The sequence below is a fragment of the Eucalyptus grandis genome, chromosome 6, assembly GCF_016545825.1.
Source record: "Eucalyptus grandis isolate ANBG69807.140 chromosome 6, ASM1654582v1, whole genome shotgun sequence".
Lineage (NCBI taxonomy): Eukaryota > Viridiplantae > Streptophyta > Magnoliopsida > Myrtales > Myrtaceae > Eucalyptus > Eucalyptus grandis.
The window spans coordinates 24,506,970-24,533,307 of NC_052617.1; the positions used below are offsets into that span (position 1 = coordinate 24,506,970).

Here is a 26,338-nt window from a genome sequence, read left to right on the forward strand (position 1 = left end):
GGGCGAGGCCGAGCGAGGGTCGCGACCCTCGCTTCCGCCTTGGCGATGGCCGCCATGGCCTCGCCGGGCGAGGCTGGCCTTGCCTAGATCCGGGCGAAGCCACCTCGTCGGCGGCTCTAGGAGAGGCCTGGCGAGGGCCGCAACCCTCGCCGGCGGCGAGGGCTTTGCGGCCCTCGCCCGGTGGCGGCGAGCCTCACTGAGGCTCGCCGGCAACCACGAAGAAGAAAGTAGAAAATAAAAGGAAAAAAAAAAAAAAAAAGAAAAAAAAAAAAGTCGAAAAAATCATAAAATTTCCACGTCGTGCGGTCACCCGGGCTGATGTCCACGTCGGCCGGCCAAAATTGGCCGGATGGACTGAATTGGTACCAATATTAAAAGGTTTAGGACTGAATTAGTCCAATTGAAAAGTTTAGGACTGAATTGGTCCAATTGAAAAGTTTAGGACTGAATTGGTACCAATACAATAGGTTTATGACTTTTTTGGTACTTTTCCCCTGGAATATGTGGCATTGTTTGAGTTTTGAATCGATTTGCCTTTCCCACTCTCAATCCAAATTCAACATCTAACCTCAAATTAGATTAAATGAACTATAAATCAAGAGAAAGTAAAGTGAATAGAGATTTTTTTTTCCATCAAGTAAAATTAAGATCAAATTATGAAAAAGTAGAAAAAAAAAAGAGTGAAGGTACATATTATTCTAGCCCATTTTTGTCTTTTTGGCCAACAATTATTATCTTTTTTTCTGGAAATGAAAAATCAATAGTAAGGTTAATTGCAATATAACTAGGGAAAATCAAAGACTAAAAGTGAATGAAAATTTTTACTTGCCATAAGAGTGAATTGGGATTAGATTAAGGGGGAATTTTGATCCAAAAGTATGTTCGCCGACTTGACGTTGCCGTGAATGATTGGCGGTTTTGTGCAGGAATGCAAACACTCAAGTGCAAGAGCAGCTTCGGCGGCTATTCTGAGCCGATTTTTCCACGATTTTAAGATGGTTGACACATTCTGATGGATGTGCTGGAAGAGGGTAGCATTTGAACTATATTCGTAAACCAGCAATGGTATTCTAGTCTCCAAGCAAATGCCTTTGAGCTTCACCACATTTTTGTGGTTCATTTGCGTCACAATTTTAATTTTGTGCTGGAAATCCCCCTTCACTAGAGACTTGTGCACATCTTTAGGCTTATTGACTGCGACCATGGTGTCTACTTTTATTCTCCCTCGATAGACAGAACCGAAACCGCCCTCACCGAGCTTATTGCGGTCATTATAATTATTAGTTGCTTTTGCCAACTCTGCCTCTGTAAATATTCGAACTCCATATTGTTTCAAGAGCTTTCCTCCATTTCGTTTGAAGTTTATCTTTCTGATTCTCCGCTTCCACGTGACCGAAACTGAAACACCAATAGTAATGCACAACGGGCACAATAACAGCTGCCAAAGAAAACATCTTCCTAAATTACTGATTCAAGCATGTAACATTATACGGCACACATAGTTCATTGGAAAATTAATTTCAAAAACACAACCCATTTAACCTTGTTCTATATAATCCGCAACCGTCATCATCGATTCGTATGGTTAGTCAATCTTTCACTTATGAATACCTCATTTAACGGTGATAAGAATAATTTCTTTGACAAATGGGTTGCTGTATCATATAACAATTCTTATAAAAGATATTATTTAAAATTTTACATTTATCACTATAAAGTAAGCAAGTAATGGACTGAACTCAATTTAAATATATATTACAAGCGTCTTCTATAACTCCTATGAACGTCTTCCCTTGTCTATAATGAAGAAGGTTTGTAATAAAAGATCATGTGAAAGCATTTACCTTCCATTCCCATTGTTCTAAATCTTTCCATCTACGAATAGTATCAAAACTTGGGGGAATTTTTCAACCAAATTTTCACCTTATAATTATCATGATTAAACTTCTTTGGTCCATTCTATTGGTGGAAACTCTGATCGACGGGTTACGTACAATCAAAAGCATGATTGAAAGACTTTTCCTCTAACTAGATATGAAAGAATATGTAGCCATTTAAAATTCACATTGACTATTACTCTAAAAGTAGTTTTAACTAGGAATGGGCAAGGGGAGGGCTTGGGACGAGGATCACGTCCTTCATCCCCACCCCTTAAAATGAAATGCCGTTGTCGCATGCGAGGCACTACCATAGTATCTTTTTTTTTTCCCCAAAAATGATTTAGGAGAATTACCAAAAATATCCTAAACATATTACATTTGTCCCAACTTAATCCTAACTATACATTTTTCACATTTTACCAATTGAATCTATTCAACCAAATTCAGATGGCGAGATGTCCTAAGTGGCACAACCGATATTGAGATTGTTAATTTTTTAAGTAATATTTTAATAATTTTTTGAATGTTTTATATATTTATATTCTTCTTTTCTTTTTTTTTTTTCCTTGTGGGGCCCCTAACGGCATCACCCGATTTGGGTGAGCAATGCCATTGTGGCCCTCAACCGTGGCCGATGAGGGTCGGCTCTCATCAGCCCTACGTTTAGAGAAAAATAAAAAAATAAAAATTATTTTAAAATTTATTTAAAAATATCTACATTAGTATCAATCGTGCCACGTAAAACAATTGTCATCTATGTCGGCAATTTCTATTCAAAATTGACTGAATAGACTTAATTGGTAAAATGTGAAAAGGATTAGGATTGAAAACTCAATTGACCTAGTTGAAAAGTTTAAAATTAGATTGGCATAAGTGAAATATGTTTTAAGATTTTTGTTGTAATTTTCTCAAAAAAGATCTAAACCACTTTCTAGATGACTATTTGACATTTTTCTTATTTTTATAAAAAGTAATGGCCTCATGGGTGGATTTTACAAAGAAAGACCGGCCTCACAAAAGATGAAGTATATGGAAAAGGGATAATGATACAAATGGTCTATGAAGTTTTAATTTGTTCAATGTGATCCTTAGACTTTTCATACATGTTTAATATAGTCATTGAACTATATTAAATTATTCAAATTAATCATTTCATAAATTCAAGATCAAGGATAATATTAAACATTTTTATATAGTTTGGAGATTAAATTTAATATGTACCAAAACTTCGAGGACTAAGTTGAATAAATTAAAAGTTTTAAACATTAGGCTAAAATTTAAGGACCACATTAAACAAATTAATAGTTCATGAACCATAGTACACATTAAGCCAATATTCAGCAACTATTTGTATCATTTTTCCTATGGAAAATAGTTGTGCCACATTATTTACCTCAAGATTTTACCAAGCTTGCATCTTCTATAAAAGCAAGATTGATAAGGAAAAGGGATTTTTATAGGGTTATCATACCACATTTTTATAACAAATAATTGTCATAAAATTAAAGAAATCACTAAATTATATACATATATATGTATACAGACATATATATTATTCTACAAGGTGTACACGGAGCAATATTAGCCCCGCCCCATGCCTTGCGGGGGAATTTTTGCGAGGGATATTTACCTCGTTATGGGGCACAAATTCCTCGTGTCCAGAGCCCTTTTTTTCCCCAAACTTTAAGGTTCGGATCTATTCCTTTTTTGCAGCTATTATTATTCAAATTTTTTACACAAACATATATAATTTCAATAGCTTTAAATATGTAAGATAAAAGAGAAAATACAATTTTATACCCCGGGAAAAAAAAAAAACTGATACGTTCACCTCAAAATATATATATTTTTAGTTCGGATCCTCAAATCCACATTAAAACATGCATTATTATACCGTGCTCTGCCACGACCGCAATGTCAAATTACAGAAGCAATTTAATAGGATCTGCCACGTCTCCCATTGCATCACTTCTGTTTTACCCTCAAATACACTATTTCTGTATTTCAACAAGAGCCATTATTACTCCAGCAACTCACGGGAGAAGCCGAGTCACTAAGCTCTTCTCATGCTGCTTTTTTGGCCAATGTTTCGACAGTTCAGATTTTTTTTTTGTTGGTAAATGACAGTTCAGATTTTAGCGGAGCTCAACCGCTTTGCCTTCTTCAGCAATCACCTTCACATGTCATTGGTTAATTCTGTGCTCCATTTTTCTTTTTTCTTTTTTCAAATTTGTGCTCCCTTTCGCTAGAAGTTTTAAGGTGTTTTCTTTTGTTCTTTTTCTAATCCAATCTGTCCCGGACAAGAGGGCAAGAAGGGAGTTTAAAAAAAAAAGAAAAAAAGATGTAAACAGTTTTAGTCTGGGATGGTACATTTGGTTCAGCTTTTCCAATGGCCTTTCATAGGGAAATACTGGGTGTTTGACCCAAATGCTGAAACTAACTTCTTCTTTTTTTTCTTTCAGAACTACTATCATAAATTTTTTAATTTTTCGGTTCTACCTCTCATTGTTCCAAAACTACCCTTACCTTCACTAGAGTCGATAAAGAGTTTAATATTTTTTAATAAAAAAAAAATGAAATCCAAAAGCCCTTTATATTAAAAGATTTGCCAAACACTTTTTACACCAAAATAGTTTTGCAAATAATTTTTTACCAAACACGATTTGCATTTCCCCAAAACCCTTTAAGTCAAAAATATTTGCATTTCCCCGAGGCTCATTTCCAAAATTGAACCAAATGCAGCTAGAATAGGAACATCCGGCAGCTTGTGCCTCACTGCTTGTGTTATCAGGGATTACAACATCAAAAGAACAGTATAATAATCCTTAAAACATATACGTCAAACCTACCGTAAAATCAAGAATGAATTGATAGAATATAATATTGTCAGGTGAACGATAAGAAGATATATGGAATTACCCAGAATATCTTTGTGGGGATGCTTATTTTGGCGGTGACTGCCTTCACCGTTGCCGTGTATGCCAAATGGATCATCGCATGTGTAGTTCCCAGATTGATTCTGGCATTTTCCACGACATGGGTATTTATGTGGGTCTTCGCACTCGTTGATGTCTACATTATGCAGAACACAAATTGAAACTTTATCTCAGTTAATTGCAAAAATAGATTGAATAAGTTGGTGTAGATAGTGGAATAAATGATTTGACCCAAATTGACTTTAACTAATTTATGACTCATTTATTTGCAATATAAATGTATCGATCCATACCTGACCCGACACATATCCAATCTATACATGACTCGATTTATATTATTAAAACACTTTCATATTTAATCAAATCTAGAAAAACTCATTTTAAAAAAAAAAATTATACCATTAAAACCCTTTCACACAATTACACATTTAACGGACAAATTTTATAAATTTTTTTTTAAAGATTGAGGCTTCATTTATTTCATGAAAAACATGATATTTTTGAAAATGATAATATTTTTTGGTATTTGGTCAAAACTTGAAAATGTTTTCTATTCGGTATGGAAGTCTAATTTGATTTTCCTTGCACTTCTTTTGATTAATTTTATTTTTGAAATAGAATTTTTAAGTAATTTTCTTTTTTCATTTTCTTCATCTAGTCGTTGGCCACTTTGTGGCTATGGCTGGCAATAGGCAAGCTTAAGCCTTGCTAGACTCGGCGAGGTTAAGCTTGCCTCAACATTGATGAGCTTGAGTCTCGCCAAATTGACAAGGCTCGAACCTTGGCCTCACTTGAGCTCACCTCGACATTGGTGAGATCGAGTCTCGTCGGATTAGTGAGGCTTGAGCTCGCCTAAGGCCGACGAGGCATTGGCCTTGCTCGATTAGCGAGCTTGAGGCTCGCCAGTGCAATCAGACGATTGGGCAAGGGCTGTGAACCTTTCCTGCTATAAGTGAGGGCTTCACAGACCTCGCCTGATGGCCAATGAGAGTCGACCACTACACTATAGGGGAAAATGTAAAAGAAAGAAAGAAGAAGAAAAAAAGAATAGAAAAAAGTTATAAAAAATGAAAAAAAAAATTAAAATTTTTTTAAAAAAATGCTCAAGAGGATGATATTTCATTAATAGGTTGACTTAACTAATAATCTTTTAAGTTAAATAGGCCATAAATGAATTTAAAGACAAACCCATTTACAACTCATGTATCATTAGACCTACGTACAATTCAAAGTTATTAACAATCTATTTATTAAAACTTAACTAATTCATATATGACCCATCTCATTTAGTATAGATTCAATTTTGACACCTCTACTACATGGATTATTATATGGGCAATGCCATCCCATTCAGATTTTGGCCATAGTATCGTGACACATGTCACTTTCTTTAAAGATATCTCTCTCTGTGTCTATCTCCTTCCCCCACCCACAAAACCCCCGGCGGGGAATCTGACCTCAACAATGCCGTTGGTCTTCGCCATCGACGGAGATCATCGCTGCCTCGAACTCTATGTACGAGACCCCATTGAGGGCACACGAACTCGGAAAGGATCCTGCAGCAGCACTCGCATAAATCGAGGTTTTGCAATGATGCATGGACCCCACATTGCAAGAGCGAGGCGAGGGGCTGCTGTTTCCATGTTATTTACCTAGGTAGGAAGGAGAAGATTGATCTTTACAAGCGTGAGTGGGGTGGGTGTGCTAATATGTGTACCTATCACTAAATACGACGGGCTCATTGGGTCTTTCTATTTAGATGCATTTTAGTACGTATACCAAGTTCAGTGAATATAGGGCAGCGGCACAGAGTTTGAAAGGAGAAGAGAAGATTGTTGTCAAAACGTGGGAATAGAGTTGCTAAAAATGATGTTGACACTAACATCCATAGGGTAGTGGCAATAGCCTAGACTTTATTCTATTGGGCAAAAAGTTGGAATCTTGGGAGAAACACATGCCCAAGTTTAAATTTATTTGATCGGGCCTATCATAATTATTGATCATATGAATCTCATATCCTACATGCTTAATGCTAGATATAGATTTAGGTCTCGGCAAGACTATCCCACCATTACTTTCCACTGAACTCACCACCCACTCCACCACCACCAACAAGGCCCAGCCATGCAACTGACATTATCGTCATTGTGACCATTCCATCGTCATCCCCGCCAGCTTCGAGCCATGGGCTCGTCGTCTCCTTGTTGAGATTGATATTCCGGGGAGTTAAGGCCGCTTCCCCACCACCACCACCACCACTGACGTGTCCCTCTTTATGAAATGCTGCTGCAGTTTTCTCTTCTTCGTAGGAGACCTATAGATATTGCCTTCTTCGTAATGGAAGAAACTAGCAAGCAAACCTCATTTCCTTCATTGCGGAGGAGACGTTCGGGGGGACTTGTCAATGCTGAGATGAGGTTCAAGACAGACTCGTGGAAAGAGAGAGAGAGAGAGAGAGAGAGAGTCGTCATAGTCGTTGCTTGGAGCGGTGGCGGCACTTTGTTGTCATCTCAGTAGCTGTTGCCGTGGAGGAGAGGGAGTGTGTTTCGGTATGGTGTAGAGAGAGAGAGAGAGAGAGAGAGAGAGAGGGCTGTGGAGGTCCGACGCACATATGGTGGCGGCAATGTTGTGAGGTGCAAGCGGGAGAGGGGAGGCAGAGATTGAGGAGAGAGAGAAAAGGGTGGCACAAATCAAACGGCGCCTAATCAAATGGGTAAGCTAGATGGAAACAATGCATAGATACCGTACTCCCCTATCTAGTTATTGCACGTTGATTAATTAAGTAGTTATCCACACAGTTCATTCAAAGGCGATAATGCATGAGTCTTATATGTTAATTACCTTGACATCCGTGGAAGCGATCATAGGGATTCCCCTCGTACCCAGCCTTGCAAAAGCAACGATAACCCGGTCCATTCGCGTAGTCGGAGCAGTCAGTGTTGTTGCCACATGCATAGCTCGACCGGTTTGACATTGCCTGTCTGCAAGTCGCGTCCCATCCGACCATCCAGTCCAGAACAAGGTCCGCCCTCTTGCCCAAATCACTGAAGCTCGGGAGTGTCCTGTTGGAGATATTGAATGCCTTTCTGTCCACCACGAAGGCCACTCCACAGGGGTTGAATTGCGAGACCAACGCGTTTCCGTCGATGGAGGAGATTTTAATGCGGAGTGTCCTGAGCCCCTTCGGAATGGATGCTTGACAGCAACCGTGACCGGAGCAAGTGATCTCCTTGGCTAAGTCGACGGGGTCGCTGCAATAGGAGATGCAGCCGGTCCGGAACATCCCATTTTGGTCGGATATGAGTGCGTAGGTGTCGCAGCCGAGGACTGTGAGGTTATTCCGGGTGTCCGACAATCTGTACTGTGGATGTGAAGTTAGATTGATGAACAGATCACCGTTTCTGCTTGCTGAGTGGCCATCCTTGTTGTAGCAGTCGTATAGTTCGGGGAGACGGACGACCATGGTGGAGTCCCCGACTGAGATCTTGCGTATCGGAATATCCCCCAACATTAGTTGCTCACGGCTCCCAGAGGTATTGCAATGGAGCGAAAACTCTTCGGAACTCGCACACTGGGGTTTGAGCCCGAACGGATAAGGTACGGACACGCCCCCACATGCGTGTGTACAGTCTCCGGCCACGGTGGGAGCACGGCCTTGTCGCAACCACCAGGCCACAGCCACCAGTAGAAGCCGATGCACTGCCTTCATTCCCAAAAAACTTCGAGACTCTCTCTCTCTCTCTCTCTCTCTCTCTCTCTCTCTCTCTCTCCTCCCTCCCTCCCTCTCCTTTTTGGGACCTTTGCGCTTCTGTACTCGGTTCACAGAGTGGGATTCACGCATGAGCCGTTCACCCCAAGCCATTATATATTCGCGTGGACCAATAGGGGAAATTAAGTACAGTAATGGAGCCATTATTTATTCACGTGGACAAATAGGGGAAATTAAGTACAGTAATGGAGGGAGGAAGGGCTAATTGTGTCAATAGAACAAATTGAAGGAATCGATTGCATATATGAAGAAATGCAAGACAAAATAATAATAATAATAATAATAATAATAATAATAAAAGGTTATATAGTACCGATACGGACACGCGACATGCAACACAACACGACGGATATGCCGACCCGTTATTTCTCAAAAATAGAAAATTCTAACACGTTAAAACATATTAAATGAATATATTTATCATTTTTTTATTATTTTGATTTAAATGTATAAATAAATAATAAAAAAACTAGAATGAATTTACACTAATAACATTAATAAATCTATTCATAGGAAATTGGAAAGACATATTTATAGGAAATATATACCCATGTTTGGCGATATGTTTCTAACTTTAACAAAAGTGGAGACTAGAGTAAACTTGTATAAATAAATCTGTGATCTTCTACGGTGACAAGAATTTATCATTATTCAATATTTAGTCCTTTTATTTTTTGAAATCACTTTTTAGCCCCATCCATTTATTTTACACTCTCATTTCTCCTCCACCCTCCCTTCCCTCCAAAAAGAAAAGAAAAAGGAAAAAATCCTGGCAAGTAAGACAGTCAACCTCATTTTTAATTTTTTATGCTCTTTCTCCTAGAACTTAAAGAGGAATCTTGAAAACGCAAACCCTAGCTACTGCCTCCTCCTCCTAAGCTCCTCTTTGCATGGCATCCCCATTTTTTATTTTATTTTTTTCTGGTCTTCCTCACAAACCCAATCCCTAGCCACCTCCTCCTCCTCCTACGCTTCTCCTCCTTGCGTGGCATCCCCATTTTTATTTTTCTGCTCTTCTTTCTAAAACTAAAAGAGTAGCCTTGGAAACCCAAAAATCCTAGCCGCCGCTGCCTCCTCCTCCTCCTCCATGCACGATCCTCTTCCTCTCAATCTCTACTCTCTCTCGGTCACCTCATCGTAGTGGCTCGCCGCCTCACCTATGGCCCTCCCTCCTTCACAATTGTAACCTCACCTCCGACCCTCCATCATGGCATCGCAGTCGCAGCCCTCTCAGTTGCCTCAGTCTCTACTCTTCCTTTGGCCCACCCTTGTAGTCATAGCCTAGCTGTCACTTGCGGCCTCACCTCCTCTCCCTTGCCCTCACCTCCACCCTCTATTGCCTTCTTCAACGATTCTCTCTCCCTTCACACTCATAGGCCCGCCCTAGAAACCCACCATGCTTCTTGCAATTCAGGACACGTGTGTCCGGAAAAGTTGATTACATGTCAGATTTTTCAACATGTGTTGACTGCCTATCGAAGCATGTTTGACTGTGTTAGAGCATGTTGAATATGTGTCAGGGTGTCCAACAAGAGATGGAAGCTCTTGGAACGTATCCGTATTGCATAGATAAAAGGCATACATGAAGGGCAACGCCCCCTAAATCATTTTCCCAGTAAAAACGATGGTCAAAATATATGAAAAAGAATAGGTGAGGTCGCTTTGCAAACTTCCATCTAGATACAAGCATATTTTACAATGAGAAATTCTATATGTACAAAGAAATTCTATGAGAACATTTTCACTAAATGGTATGACGAATTTCAATTAAGTGTTCAAATAAGTGTTCAAATAAGCAAGATTATTTCTTTGAATGGCCATCTTGTATAAGAAACCAATAAGAAATTGCCACATTATTTACTATTAAATTTTAGTATGATTTATCAATACATATAACATTACTTGTCTAGAAATAGCATTATCAAGAAATTCTAGAATAAGTAACATGAACAATAGGAATTATCACAATTTCGAGCGAAGCTTATTTTATGGTATTTTTGGACCTCTTGAGCCACATTGTTCACAAGTTCGAAACATTCTTTTTTTTTTTTTTTTTTGGGGTAAAAGGTAAGAAATATATTAAGGAAAGGCCAAATGTACAACAGATCTCGACACTAGGAACTTGCACTTCAAATGTAGGAACAAAAGAAGTGGAAGGGTGACGAAATGCAAAAGCCGCAAAGACGGCACAAACACTACAACAACAAGACCAAACTAAGCACGGCTAGGTCAACCGGCTACCAAACAGAACAAAAGCAAGGAGGAGGCCACCGTCAGATCGAACGACCTATGGGTCCCCAGTGAAAATAATCGGGTCTAGGCCCCAACTTCTTTGCAACCTTCTGTTTCTGAAATTATCTTCGATGTTCCTGAAGGTGATAGCCTCGTCTCGGACCACTTTGAAGAGGTGGTTCTTCATGGCCAGAACCGAGAGAGGCTAGTCTCTAAAGATGATGTTATTCCTGTTTTTCCAAATGATGTGACAAAGCGCGCCAAAGGAAAAACGAGCTATGCACTTGTAGAAATCTTTACCCATCAAATAGGTAGCTGCCCATCGGAAGTTCTCCCCCCAAGTTCTGTTACGCCAAGGTAAATTGCATCTGGAAGCCCAAAAGAAAGCAATGCTAGCCGTGACACAACAATAAAAAAAAAAAGGTTATCAACGAGTCGGGCATATTCTTGCAAAACGCATAGGCAGCACTTCCAATTATACCATAGGACAGAAGGAGATCCTGGGTTGGAAGCCTGCACTTGGCCATGAGCCAAAGATTGAGCTGATATCGAGGCACTATGGCGTTGTCCCACATGAAAGAGTACCAATGGTCCTCTTCTTCCTGATGAAGTTCTACGCCGATGCCATAGTGAACTGGCCCGAAGAGCTTTCACGCCAGCAGCAACGATCCGGGACACTCGCCAGGACCGGAAGAGGATGACCCCACGATTCAAGCACCATCCTGAGAGCTTGGCCAGCATCTGAGAAGAGGTCAACAACACAGGCTTGCCTAGAGAGCCCTGAGCTGTAGATAAGAGAATCTGAGAAGATCAAGTTCAAGGGTCCTCTAGGGTGCCAATTGTCAAACCAAAGAGAGGTTGTTTGGCCATCGCCAATATTCCAGTAGAAGGCCATCCTAAAATCCCTTCTTAGGTTCAACAAGCTCTTCCAGGGCCAGGATCCAGATGTTGGCTTCCTAGCAACCCAGATGTTGGCTTCCTAGCAACCCAGTAGAAGGCCATCGAAACATTCTTGTTGCTTGTTGACCTCAAGAAATCATAATTTATTTGTTGCATATGTTCGATTGTGCCATGATATAGGATTATCCCAATTATACTCTCGCTACATTGTGGTGAGCTGGCAATGATGGGTTCACTAAAATTAGTAGTAGCTTAAATGGAACATTATATTACGTGTGTGGAACTCTAATGATAACAGGTAGTGGGAGTTAATTACCAGTATTGGTTGTCATTTCCTTCCATTTTACCTATCAAATAATACTATATTAGTAACACTGTTATGATGTACAATAATATATTTTATTTGCATCAGTATCTTTGTTGTCAAGATACATAATTGCAAGATGTGAGAAGTTATATCGGAAAAAATATAGAGCTATTGAAGCATATGCAGCTAGTGTAAATAAAATTTTACAAGAATAACTATACACATTATTGATTTGAAAGATTGGTAGTTATAATCTATGTAGCATCAATATGGACAAGCGACACGTGACACAACACGTCAACATGTCACTTCTCAAAAAATAAAAAATTCTGACACATTAGGATACATTGTATATTAAATAAATATTTTTATATTATTTCAATCAAATTAATTTAAATCAAATTCATAAACAAATAATAAAAAATCAAAAATGAATTTACACTAATAACATTACTAAATCTTTTCATCGGAAATTGAAAAGACATAGTTATTGGAAATGCATATTCATGTTTTGGGACATGTTTATGACTTTAACAAAAGTAGAGACTAGAGTAAACTTATTTAAATAAATTTATGATCTTCTAAGGTGACCGGAATTTATTATTATTCAACATTCAATCCTTATTTTCTGAAATCATTTTTAGCCTCACCCTTTATTTGACTCTCCCATTTCTCCCCCATCATCACCTGTCACTTCCTTTCTTGAAATCACTCTCCAACATTCCCTCCCTCCAAAAAAGAAAAGAAAAAGCGTAGGACAGACGACCTCATTTATTTTTTGTTTTTTTAGCTCTTCTTCCTAAAACTTGAAGAGGAACCTTGGAAACCTAAACCTTAACTGCCGCCTCCTCCTCCTAGGTTCCTTCTCCTTGCACGGCATCCCCATTTTTAATTTTTCCCTCTTCTTCCTTGCAAACCCAAACCCTAGCTGCCTCCTCTTCTTCCTAGGCTTCTCCTCCTTGCACGGCATCCCAATTTTTAATTTTTTTTTTTGCTCTTCTTCCTAAAACTAAAAGAGCAACCTTGGAAACCCAATAACCTTGGCTGCCTCCTCCTCCTCCTCCTCCTTGCACAACCCTCTTCTTCTCAATCTTTGCTCTCTCTCAATTGCCTCATCATAGTCACTCGCCACCTCACCTTTGGCCCTCCCTCTTTTGTAGTCGTAGCCTCGCCTCCAACCCTCAATCGTGACATCGTAGTCGTAGTCCTCTTGGTCGCTTTGATCCCTACTCTTCCTCTGGCCTTCCCTTGAAAACATAGCCTCGTCATCACTCGTGGCCTCACTTCTGCTCCTTCACCTCGCCTCCACCCTTCATCGCCTTCTTCAACAATTCCCTTTCCCTTCGCACTTGTAGACCTGCCCCAGAAACCCATCATGCCTCTCGCAATTCTGGACACGGTTGCTGAAGCGCATCAAAAAAAAAAAAAATGACCATGTGTTGAATTTTTTTACACATATTGACCCTGTGTCGAACATGTGTTGGGGTGTCTGACATAATATGGAAGCACCTGGAACATGTCTGTGCTTCATAGGTTAAAATATTTGAATCAAAGATAAATGAGATTGCTTTGTGAACTTTCTTTTACACTAACAATGTCTGATCTATTTTTCCAGAAAAGTATAGTGAACTATATTTGCTAGATGATGTCCTACGTGATTGCTGGATAATTAAATGAAGGCATACTTTGTGTTGGGTCTCATTTGTTCAGGAATAAATCGACTAGAAGAATGAATGATGCTGCATTATTTTGTGATCTAGTTTGTCATAAAAAAAATAATAATTGTGAACATGCTTGTTAACAATTTAATTTTTTCAGAAAAACGGTAACTTTAACATTATATGATAACACAACTCAACTATTTAAATTCTTACACTCTCTAAATTTTCTCTTGCTTGTTATTCCTATTCTTCTCGTATTCTGTCGATTTTTCCACTCATTAATTATCTATTTGGAAAATAAGCACGTGTCCATTATTTATAAAAATTGCTCGTATAGAGAAAACTCTGTAGTTGTGGTGTTCTTATTGGATTTTTATTGTGAGTACACAGTGAGAGAAAAGACACGTAAGCCATTGCTCTAAATAAACATATGAAATCCTGTTAATGAGCTCTTATTTGCAAAGGTGAAGTATACTGTTTGGAAAAGGATTTGACTTATAAATATTAATTGCACCTATCATGGCAAAAGTTAGCATCTAAAATTATCAATATACATCTTTTTCGGCTCGATTACTTAATCAATGTCATAAGTGTGATCCCTTTTTATATTTGAAAGTTTATATAACTATATCATATGCTAGTGCGATCTAAATATCTAAATTGTTAATAAATATTGTGTAGTAATTAAGATCACTTATAGGAGAAAACCCATCTTAGGCAATGAATAGGGCAATGATTAAATTTTAATTTTGATTGTGTCATCTTAAATTAAATGGTAATTGACTTGCTATCATAACCTCAAAAGTTTGTTAAGATATTTGCTTTTTTTTTTCAATACAAAGATTTCAAACTATACGACTTACAAAAATGTTGTGAATATACACAATTCATCTATTCAAATGTATTTAGTAAAGCTTTATCTACGAGGAGGCTAATGTGATTATTGTAAATGTAAAACGCCGTGATAGAATATATTATATATAAATTAAACTTTTAATAATTAATAATTTGAGGTTCTAAAAGCAAATGATACGACTAAGATGAAAGCTGTCCAACAGATAATTTTAATCATTGAATCTTCTTTCGGGCAGTCATTTTTTATATTATTCTTGCGCATCTCTATCGACAGACTAAAGTAACATGTTGCACGACAACAGTGAAACATGGAAAGCTTCCTTTTTATCGATTAACGTTTGAGGAGGCCTTTTTGCCTTTCCAGTTGGCTTGACCCTGCAACCAAAACATTAACAACGTGCTCCGCATAAAGATGAGTTCAGTGGCTCTTCAACGTTAATTTACGTGGGCTCCACGGGAGTCTGTCGTAATTAGCAGCTGAAATTCATTGGGATTTTGTGCATCCGGTTCGTGCAAGTGTGGCCTGGATGCGAACTAAAACCTTCGGGCCCAACGCCTGGCCAGGTGACGACATGATGACTTGTACGGGAAGCCATGGTGATCGCGACGGCTCACGAAGACTTACAAGTTGTCTCGAAGTCTTTCGAAAGACACCACAAAATGTGAGAGAAAAAAATGAAAGAGAAGAGTGTGGGATTCTCAAGAAAATAATCATGATTATCTCTACATTAGAATTATCTTTTTTTTTTAAAAAACTTTGGGAATCATTATTTTCTAAAAGACGTTATTTTTATACATCCTAAATAATGGAGATAATGACGTTCTATTGTTTGAAAAAGTAATCCCCTTCTATGTATATTAACAATTATTGGGTGCTTTTCGGGGAAGAACTTTTCTGATGATATGCAGTAACCATGCAATAATCTCAAGAATTTTCCGATGACATGAAGTAGTGTTTGATAATATGTACCCATAATCATAGTTAGAGTTATACAAAGATCTATTAAAATTATCAAAACCACAATCGTGCAATATTCTTAAGAATTTTCTAATGGCATGTGGTACTTTTTGATTATATGAGATAAACATCCAAAAGTACATTTGTAATAGTGGTTTCAAATAAAGGGAAAAATTTGGAAAAGGGATTTGGTTGATGGTTATTAAAGTTTAGTTAAATACATAATTAATTAATAGAAAGATTAATAGTCCTATACTTGAATAAGTGTTTAAAAGGCTCGAAGAAGAAATAAGGGGAAAAACCCTCAAGGGATGGGACTTTCTACTACCTTCCGTATTCCTGTTCACCCAAGAAGAAAAGCTTAGGTGGGAACTTCGGGTTTGAGCATCCGGGAGCTGGGATGTTAGAATATAAAAAAGGGACTTAGTTTATGGTTATTAAAGTATAGTTAAATTCATCATTAATTAATAGAAAGATCAATAATCTAGTCATAGGACAATGCAAAGCTTTATTAGTATTGTATTATAGGATCCAAAATAGGATCTCTATCCCATTTTTTTTATTTTTTATTTTTGGGTCATAGAATTTCCCGCCCTTTAACCACCTATTTTACAGGGAAATATTAAATGTTATTTCAATCTCATGATAACTTTCTTCTCTAGCAAAACTATTTAAGACACATATTTCTTTACTAGCAAAACGTTTTCATGCACCTAAGACCATTGGATTAGATTCATCATAATCGTTGATTGTGCAAGTGGCACAAGTGAATCTTGCATGATCAATTGTTGCAATTGCATTGAATCAATGGACCAGTCAAGAGATTATTTATGTACCGCAATGTTTTAATTAGAAAGTTGCCTCTATTTAAAGGTTACAAGGCAATGAACCTATGAGTTAGTGCTTTTGTATGCAATATTTCAGTGTTAAGTGATTAATAAAATTAGCATTGCCTATATGATGCAATACTATCCCTTTTCCTAGAATTTTCTTTTTAATATCATGGATCAATCACTTTACTAATATGATGTAACAAGTCAATCACAATGTCCAAGTGATATGAATTATTTATCAACTTGTGTTTGAGTTTTGAAAAATCAATGCCACTTCGTTATGGGAAAGGATTTGATTTCTAAATATTAACAGCCCATATAACAACAAAAATAAATATTAAAAATTTAGTAACATATGTACTTTTGGGTTACTTAACAAGTTTCACCTTCTTAATTTAGGAAACTAATTGCAATGCATGAAGGTGCAATCTAAACGTCTAAACTGTTAATGGTACTCTATGTAGTAGTTAAGATTTCTTATAGAGGAAGACCCTACATAGACAGTAAATAGAATATTTTAATTTTCATTAAAATCATCTTATTTTAAAAGGTAATTGACTTGCTGTTACAACTTTAAAAGTCTTGACATGTGGTCCAAAACAAGTTATTAGTTTTTTTTTTTTTCAGTAATAAGTATTCAGTTTGTTTGACTTAAAATAATGTCACACACAATTCACTTGTTAACATGCATCTAGTAAAGGTCCTTCATAGTGTGTCCGGCGAGATTTATTCTGAACGTGCGGTGTTGTGATTGTATTTAATGCATACAAATTAAATATTTATTCAGTCGACTAATAATTCGAGATTATAAAATAAAAATCTAACCGAAAGTTACCACCAAATGAATTTTAATCACAGATTCCTTTCGAATAGTCATTTTTTTTAAAATATTAGCTGCAAAATCCACTACGCCTCTCTATTGATCAGGCTAAAGTAAGCATGTGTTACACGACATAAATTAAATATAGAAAAGCACATTGGATTAACGTGTGTCAGACCTTCACCGTTTTGTGCTGGCTTCGGACCCAGTTGGCCCGGCTCTGGACCCAAGGAAAAAAAAATCCAACAACATGCTTCGTAAGTAAATGAGCCTAATCAATCTCCGGCGTTAATTTATACGGGCCTCATATAAGACCGACCTCATTTAACGGTTGCAATTCATCATAATCTTGTGCATCCGGTTCATGCGAGTGCACCGTGGATCCGCACTAAAACCACCGGGCCCAACGCCCGGCAACCGCCAGGGTAGACTCGGTGCATGAAGACTTCAAGTCGTCTCGAAGTCTTTCGAAGAACAAGACAACACGCCAGAGAAAAATGCATTTAAAAGAGACCGAGACGCCGTTGGGTTCACTGTGATCTTTCTCAACGGCGAAATACGTCTTACGCGAATCGAGGACGTCCGAGAGGAGATTCCCAGCCCCGAAATGTGTGTCACGTGAGCTGGTCGTCGCTCAGTCCATTGACTATAGCCGTGGACGAGCAGTAGGACGACAGCGGTTCCCCCGAAGCAGGACGACAGCGGCTCCCCCGAAGCATTTCTTGTGCTCGGTGCATGTGAATTTGAAGAGGCAAAGAAATGCCACATTATTTTCTACGCCACACCAAATGGAAAAATGACAAAACACACGTGTTTTGAGCAAATTTGTTCTCTCCACCTATCTTTTTCCATATGCGATAACGGTGAGCATCGACCGAGGTTGTCAACTCTATTGGTCCTGATCCAATTCTCTAGGGAGACTAGATTGATCGTTGATTTTGAGATTTCTAAATTACTACTGTGTAGGCTAATTCTCGATCCTAAGAATTTAGGATTCGACTACATATATATATATATTTAATATTTAATATATTATATATAATATTTTTATATTTATTCTAAAGAGGAAACTTAACTTAAACGGCATGGCATTACACGACATTAAATGGCATCAATAGGCGCCATCCTCCTCCAATACTCTTGTTCTCCTTTATTATTTGTCCTCTTCAATTTTTACTTGAAAGAAATAATTTTTGTTCGTGAGTAATCTCGTCCCGCTTGCTGTGCAATGCTCACCCCATTTGGTGCTTGCCGCTCAACGCTCTCGCCGCTCAACACCCGTGCCGCTCGCCTCTCTTTGCTGGCCTCAACGTCATCGAGTAAATTAGAAGGATATAAAACCCTACTTAAAAACCCTCTTTGCTCATGAGCAATGCTCGCCATTCGCCACTTGCCTCGTGACTCACTCTCGTCTCGTGGCTCCCCCTATTGATGGATATGTAATTTGAAATAATAGGTTTGTCTTTTCAGAGAATATAAATAATTAAAAAAAAATTATTGGTTAGTCCCGGATTAACCTTGGAATTGGATTGAACCCATAGAGTCGGTCCGATCCTTGATCCGAAGCTCAATTAGGTGAGTTTTTAGTCCAAAAAATTGGGGATCAACACTATACAAGTTAGTCTCAGGGTTAGGTGTTGGACTAGTCCAACTCAGACCATGATCACCCATAATATGAGGTCATCAAGTTCACTGTACATGATAATAGACGGGTAGTTGGGGCATATTGTTACTTAATGAGCAGTATTAGTTCAAAAAAAAATGAGCAGTATACAGTCTTCTTCTTTTTTCATGTTGACAACTTGGCATAGACGTACAAAGATTACTTTGCTTCTCATATTAGAATTGCTTGAACGCAATAGCAGTGGGAAAATTATTATATGCACTCAGTACATTAAGGGCGTACGATCTGTTGTGATTTTTCCATATACTCCGTGCTCCTTTTTATTTTAAAGAGACTTGTTTACCTTATTTAGTTGAAGACAACTGTCCAAATTCTTGCCGTCTAGCGTTAAAACAAAATATTGCGCCATTTTGTGTACCAAATCCTTGTATCCTCTATGGTCCGCCACTCAATATTCTTGTTCCTCACAATGATCTATGGGATTTTATTGATGATCTCTCGGCCTCATAGCAAGATGATCAAGTACAACGACAACAGTGGCACCCCAAAAATATAATGATGATTTTCACAACGCCGTGAATATGTCTCCCTATTTTTTATTTCAACGAGCTCTTGTCACATAACATCGTTTGTTAATTTAACTATGCTGCTTTTATAGGTATTAAGTTATTAGAATCTTCGAATGTTGAAAATTTTGAATTAATGAATATATCTTTAGAACTATTAGCTTATCAAAGAAGTCACTTTTTACCTCTCGAATTACAAATATAATGACATTTGGGTGCCTTACAACAAAGTAGCCTCTTCTATGAATATTACAAAATATTGGATACTCTTCACGTAGACTTGACATGTTCCCATAACCATATTTATTGTCATGTAAAGATGTATTAAAATCATAAAAAGAAAAACTTGCACTAATTTTCAGAATTTTTTGACAATGAATTGCAATATTTATTTAAATAAGAGTGGCATCCTAGAATACATTGGTAATTGTAGTTCCAAGCAAATATAAAAAGCAATTGACTTTGAATTTTATGCTCTGTATGGGCAAATAAAAAAAAGGCATACGATATGCTGTAAGAGTTATAATTGGGAACAAATATGATAATGGTAATTATCTTCATAAAATATGCTTGACTTATACAGAAATCGGCCATTAATTGACATTTTTTTTTGTTTATCTTTTTTTTTTTTTCAGTACCAACCAATGGATGTAGCTACCGGGTCTCCAACATGTGTTTTCTCCTCAGATTAATCTTTGGCATAAGAGTGTAACTATTGGATTAGAACTTTTACACAACGTTCAATCAAGCTTGTGATTTTTTTTTTATTGTGTCCTTCAATATATATATTTGTATCAGTCCATCTATCTAAAAAATTTATGAAGGTGCTGCCATTATGGCACTAAGTTAAAATTAATTGCTATTGTAGCACCACATACGAGTTTAGATGTGGCTATCGAAATCATTAAACAATATGAAAAGTTAAATATTTTCGAATCTTAGGAAGGAGCAAAATGTGAGGAGTTTGCCACATGTGCTGTGAAAATCGGAACAGTTATGGCTCAAAGATGCAGGAATATATATATATATACATATATGTATATATATACATATATATGTATATATGTATATATACATATATGTATATATACATATATGTATATATAAATTTGTGTGTATGTCTAACGTTGTTTTTGAAGAGAGAGAGAGAGAGAGAGAGAGTGTGGGAAGGAGAAGAAATGGGTGGGATTGAAGCCCTTAAATGTAACAGTTGTGAAACAGCTCAGCTGCGGGAACTCAAACCCAGATGTCCCCCTCGTCGGGGCCGCAGCCACCGAGGTCACCTTATGCGTAGGCTTTGAAACCAACCCACTGCCCTTTCCCTCTCCCTTCGGTCAACTTCCCCATTTCAATATATTTTCTTCTTTTCTTTTTCCTTTCGTCGTTGCACGAGAAATCGGCACGTGGCGTTTTCTTTGCTTTCGGGAACAGCACGAGCTCGTGTTCTATCGGGGCCATCAAGAAGAGCCCAACACCGTCCCGCTTACTGGGTTTTGCTGGGCCAGCCCATGTCTTGTTTCTAGGACCACTCTCGGTGGGAGTTAGCCCATATAGCCGATGCGGTTTTGTTAGTTGATCCAACCCCTAATCCAAACTACCATCAAGGCTTGAACTCAGCTGCCACATTTTGGTGTGGAATCGTCCTGATATAAAGTCGCGATACGCTCGGTGCATCCGATAATCCGGTCACACGAGACCCATATGATTTAAGGAACGGAATGCATAGGATGCACGTGCACTCGGTCCCCAAAATGAAGTTCATGGAATTCCGGAAGACTGTCATGGATTATGCTTCCACCGCAACCTGGGTAGACTTCTTAGTTTTTCAGTTAAGATGTTAGACCAGCTTGTGTTCGTGGGTTCCCTGAAGGGATAAGTGCCATGAGGGTAGCTCGCTGGATGCGTTCTGTTGGGAATATGGATCCCCGAAAAACCGGATTCGACACTAAATCGAACCCCTAAATCAATGCGGAAGACGAAGCCCGGGAAAAAAACACGTATCACCGATCGTAAAGCACACCACGGATTCGAGCGTACCTTGTTAGCCACAGATTAGACACCGACGCCGATAGAGGAAGAGAAACTGGCCCTGTTTGATCCGATGATGCCTTGAAGGGAAGACAGTGTCGTCGTTTGCTTACTGTTCCTTTTTGGAGGGAGTGGGAGCACGCGGGAGAAAACGTGCGCGCGTTTTTATTTCCAACGGGTGTCATCTCTCTCTCTCTCCTCCCTTTTATACCTTCCCCCATCCACGGGCCCTATTCCTGTGGGCCGAGCCTTTTGGGCCCAGCATGGGCGAACGGGCCTTAAGCCCATCACCAATTAAAACCATCATCTCCCACTCGCACATGGTGGGCCGAACAAGATTCTCTTAACCTCTCTTCAACATTCATACCGGTGAATAATCCGTGCGACCAGCATACTTTGAGAGCTCGTTGCTATACATCTGTTAGGAATATATAGCAGCTCATAATGGGCGTCACACTCCGAGTAGATTTAGTATGCAGTACCTAGATCGATTGATCACATTTATATCTCTCTTGATCCTTTTAAACAATGATATATATATATAGTATTCACAATTATGATTATCACAAAGACAATCATAATTGGTTAACTGGTGAATACAAAAACTACAATGTGATTCTCCAAATTCGATCTTCCTCTTCCCTTCAAACTCTCAATTTCAGTTCAGCTTGCTTTTCTAGAAATGTCCCATTAGATCGAATCAACTCATGACCACTGGCAACACCCTAAGATAGCAAACACTAAATAGAAATCTTGAGAATAAGTAAGAGTCATGAGGGGACAAATGAATTGAGGAACTCTTTTCCTCAAGAGTCTCACACGACATAAAAAGTTGAGATCAAACTTTTGCCACTCTTATTGGTCGTCTCATGCATACGTAGTATGAAATAAGTATTACGGTAATAACTCATTTCCCATGGAGTGTATGTCTACACCTTCAATACCGTATAGATGATAGTTCAGACATACCCAATGTCTAACTTGAGTTCACGTATCTACTCATTTACAAAATTTATCAGAACTCACATCTAGCATCATAGATAGATAAAGTAAAATATGTGGGTTATTTTACTTTCGGACATAGTTAGTATTATGTCATCATCTTAACACTTAGTTAAGGCGACATACGTATTTTAAGCTTGAGCTCTCGATTATCTCTTAGATAATAAGCTTAAAAATAGTCTCATCTCTATCTATCACACAGTAAATAGAGACGATTACTCGTGTGAGTGGGCTAATCTTATATCTATCCGACATACTTTCTCAACTTAAAGTAATGTACTGAGCATTAAGATGCATAAAGATCAAACAAAGATTCATAGGCATTAATGATGAAAACACAAATTCATCAAATGTGAACACTTCAAGGAAATTTTAATCCAGTACATCAGACTCTACGCAATCCTAGAGATTTTATATGGTCACAAAACACATCTCTAGGTATTGGCTTTTTCATAAGATCTGCTACCATTCTATGCGTAGTATGTACTCTAAGTCCACATCTTTTCGTGCAATTATATCCTTGACAAAAGTATACTTGGTATCTATATGTTTGGTCTTACCATGATATTTTGGATCTTTGGTGTACTCTTTTGCTGCTTGGCTATCACAGTTAACCAATAATGAATCTGCAGCACTTCTAATAACACCTAAATGATCCAACAATCTCTTAAGCCAAACATCTTCTTATATTGCTGCTGATAATGCCACGAACTCAGTTTCCATCATGGACAAGGCTATACACTTTTGTTTCTTACTGCTCCAACATATGGTGCCATTATTCGGTAAGAAAACAAATCCAGAGGTAGATTTTCTTTCATTTAAATCTCCTCCCTAATCAACATCAGAATAGCCTTAGAGTCACAGATCCTTTCCTTAATAACTCAACGTATGATCAGCAGTCCCCTTTAGATACCTTAGTATTCTCTTAACGGCTTTCCAACGTGCTTGACCTGGGTTGGATTGGTATCTACTCACCATTCCAACTGCATAACATATGTCAAGTCTTGTACACATCATAGCGTACATCAAGCTCCCAACAGCACTAGCATAAGGAACATATGGCATAGTTAGTATTGTATCCTCATCTTAGACAGATAAAGTAAAATATGTGGGTTATTTTACTTTCGGACATAGTTAGTATTATGTCCTCATCTTAACACTTAGTTAAGGCGACATACGTATTTTAAGCTTGAGCTCTCGATTATCTCCTAGATAATAAGCTTAAAAATAGTCTCATCTCTATCTATCACACAGTAAATAGAGACGATTACCCGTGTGAGTGGGCTAATATTATATCTATCCGACATACTTTCTCAACTTAAAGTAATGCACTGAGCATTAAGATGCATAAAGATCAAACAAAGATTCATAGGCATTAATGATGAAAACACAAATTCATCAAATGTGAACATTTCAGGGAAATTTTAATCCAGTATATCAGATTCTACGCAATCCTAGAGATTTTATATGGTCACAAAACACATCTCTAGGTATTGGCTTTTTCATAGGATCTGCTACCATTCTATGCGTAGTATGTACTCTAAGTCCACATCTTTTCGTGCAATTATATCATTGACAAAAGTATACTCGGTATCTATATGTTTGGTCTTGCTAAGATATTTTGGATCTTTGGTGTACTCTTTTGCTGCTTGGCTATCACAGTTAACCAATAATGAATCTGCAGCACTTCTAATAACACCTAAATGATCCAACAATCTCTTAAGCCAAACATCTTCTTATATTTCTGCTGATAATGGCACGAACTCAGTTTCCATCATGGACAAGGCTATACACTTTTGTTTCTTACTGCTCCAACATATGGTGCCATTATTCGGTAAGAAAACAAATCCAGAGGTAGATTTTCTTTCATTTAAATCTCCTCCCCAATCAACATCAGAATAGCCTTAAAGTCATAGATCCTTTCCTTAATAACTCAACGTATGATCAGCAGTCTCCTTTAGATACCTTAGTATTCTCTTAACGGCTTTCCAACGTGCTTGACCTGTGTTAGATTGGTATCTACTCACCATTCCAACTGCATAACATATGTCAAGTCTTGTACACATCATAGTGTACATCAAACTCCCAACAACACTAGCATAAGGAACATATTTCGTTTGTTCCTTCTTTTGTGGAGTCCTTGGACACAGTCTATGGCTTAATCCTTCACCTTTTGCAATAGGAGTGTCAATGGGTTTACAATCCCATATCCTTCAATTCAAAATTGGAAGACAACCAACTTTTGACAGTATTGACAAGCTCCATATTGCTTCCGGCAATTAGTATATCATCAACATATAATGATATGATCACAAATAGACCTTTGGATCTTTTGATATATATACAATGATCCTCATCTATCATTGTAAAATCATATGCTATTATGGCATTATGAAAACGTATATACCATTGTCTTGACGACTGCTTAAGGCCATATATCGACCCCCAAAGTCGACATACCTATTCTTCTTGGCCTTTCACTATGAAACCAGCAGGTTGTTCCATATATATTCATTCCTCTAATTCTCCTTTGAGGAAAGCAGTCTTTACATCCATTTGATGTAACTCAAGATCCATACTAAACACTATTGCCAGAATTATGCGAATCAAGGTAAATCTCATTATAGGAGAAAATGTATCTTCATAATCAATATCTTCCTATTGATTATACCCCTTCACCACAATGCGAGCCTTATGCCTTTCTATCGAGCCATCAGCCTTTCGCTTTATTTTGAGAACCCACTTGTTCCCAATAGCTCTGCGTCCCTTTTGGAAGATCAACCAGTTCCCAGACTTGGTTGATTTCATTGACTCAATTTCCTCTTTCATTGCATAAATCTATTTTTTTTTTTCCTTACTAGGGCAATTCAGAGCCTCATTAATATTTCTTAGCTCATCCTCATCTTGTGGAGCAACCATAAAAGTTTCCCCTTCAATGTCGAAACGTCGATGGGGAATACTTTGGCAACTTGTTCGCTATATGGGATAATATACACTTAGCACATCATTCCCCATTATGCTCCCACTCGGATTAGATAATGACGATATCATTTCATCATGTGGTTGTAATTGAGAATGAGTTGAATTCAATTCATCACTTCTCATATTACTCCCACTTGGACGAACTCCTCTAATATCATTATCTTGATCCAATGTTTCAAATATGGAGTAATCTTCTCCTATTTTTCCCTTCTTAGGAAATTCATTCACTAAGAATGTGACATCATGTGATTCAAATTCAGTTATACTCCCACTTTCCTGCTCACCTATGAACACATACCCTTTCGAGTATTCAGAGTATCTCATAAATACTATTATTTCCTTTGGGACCCAATTTCCCAAACTTGTGAGAGGACTCATGAGTATAGGCAGCACAACCCATGGCTTAAGAAAACTTAAGTCCGGTTTTCTACCTGTCCATAACTCATATGGAGTGGAACTAACTGATTTGGAAGGCACCCGGTTAAGTATATAGGCAGCAGTTAACAACGTATCACTCCAAAAAAATGATATGTAAGTTAGCATGCACCATCGTGGACCTAACCAATTCCAGTAGGGTTCTGTTTCTTCTCTCTGCAACACCATTTTATTGAGGAGTATATGGAATAGATAACTGTCTTTCTATTCCTTTTTCATCACATGATTTTCTGAACTCATCAGATAAATATTCTCGACCTCGATCGGATCTAAATACTTTTATTTTCTTGTCTAATTGATTTTCAACCAAGTTCATAAACCTTTTGAAACAATATAATGCTTCAAATTTATGAGAAATCAAATAGACATATCCGAATCGAGTATAATCATCTATAAAAGTGATGAAATAAACAGCCCCATGCCTTCTTCTCACATTCATTGAACCACATATATCATAATGGATTAAATGCAGAGGAAATTCAGCTCTTTATCTTTTCCAAATGGTTTCCTTGTCGTTTTCCCTACTAGGCAATGCTAACATCTGGGCAAA

At 37.9% G+C, this 26,338-nt stretch overlaps 1 protein-coding gene across 1 annotated transcript; it reads right to left on the minus strand.

Annotated features, from left to right (window-relative positions):
- Positions 1–847: 847 nt before the first annotated feature.
- LOC120294389 (wall-associated receptor kinase 2-like) lies at positions 848–8,525 on the minus strand. The gene is made up of 2 exons (XM_039314454.1): positions 7,658–8,525; positions 848–1,398 (listed from the first exon to the last, which is right to left on the minus strand). The coding sequence occupies exons 1-2, from the start codon at positions 8,523–8,525 to the stop codon at positions 848–850; spliced, it is 1,419 nt and encodes a 472-aa protein (XP_039170388.1).
- Positions 8,526–26,338: the final 17,813 nt, after the last annotated feature.

Bases quoted from the DNA above. Each gene is read 5' to 3' on its own strand.
- LOC120294389 (XM_039314454.1), bottom strand. From the start codon at position 8,525: ATGAAGGCAGTGCATCGGCTTCTACTGGTGGCTGTGGCCTGGTGGTTG. The intron at 1,399-7,657 runs GTAATTAACATA...TTGGTGTTTCAG, and splicing joins TCGCTTCCACGGATGTCAAG to TTTCGGTCACGTGGAAGCGG.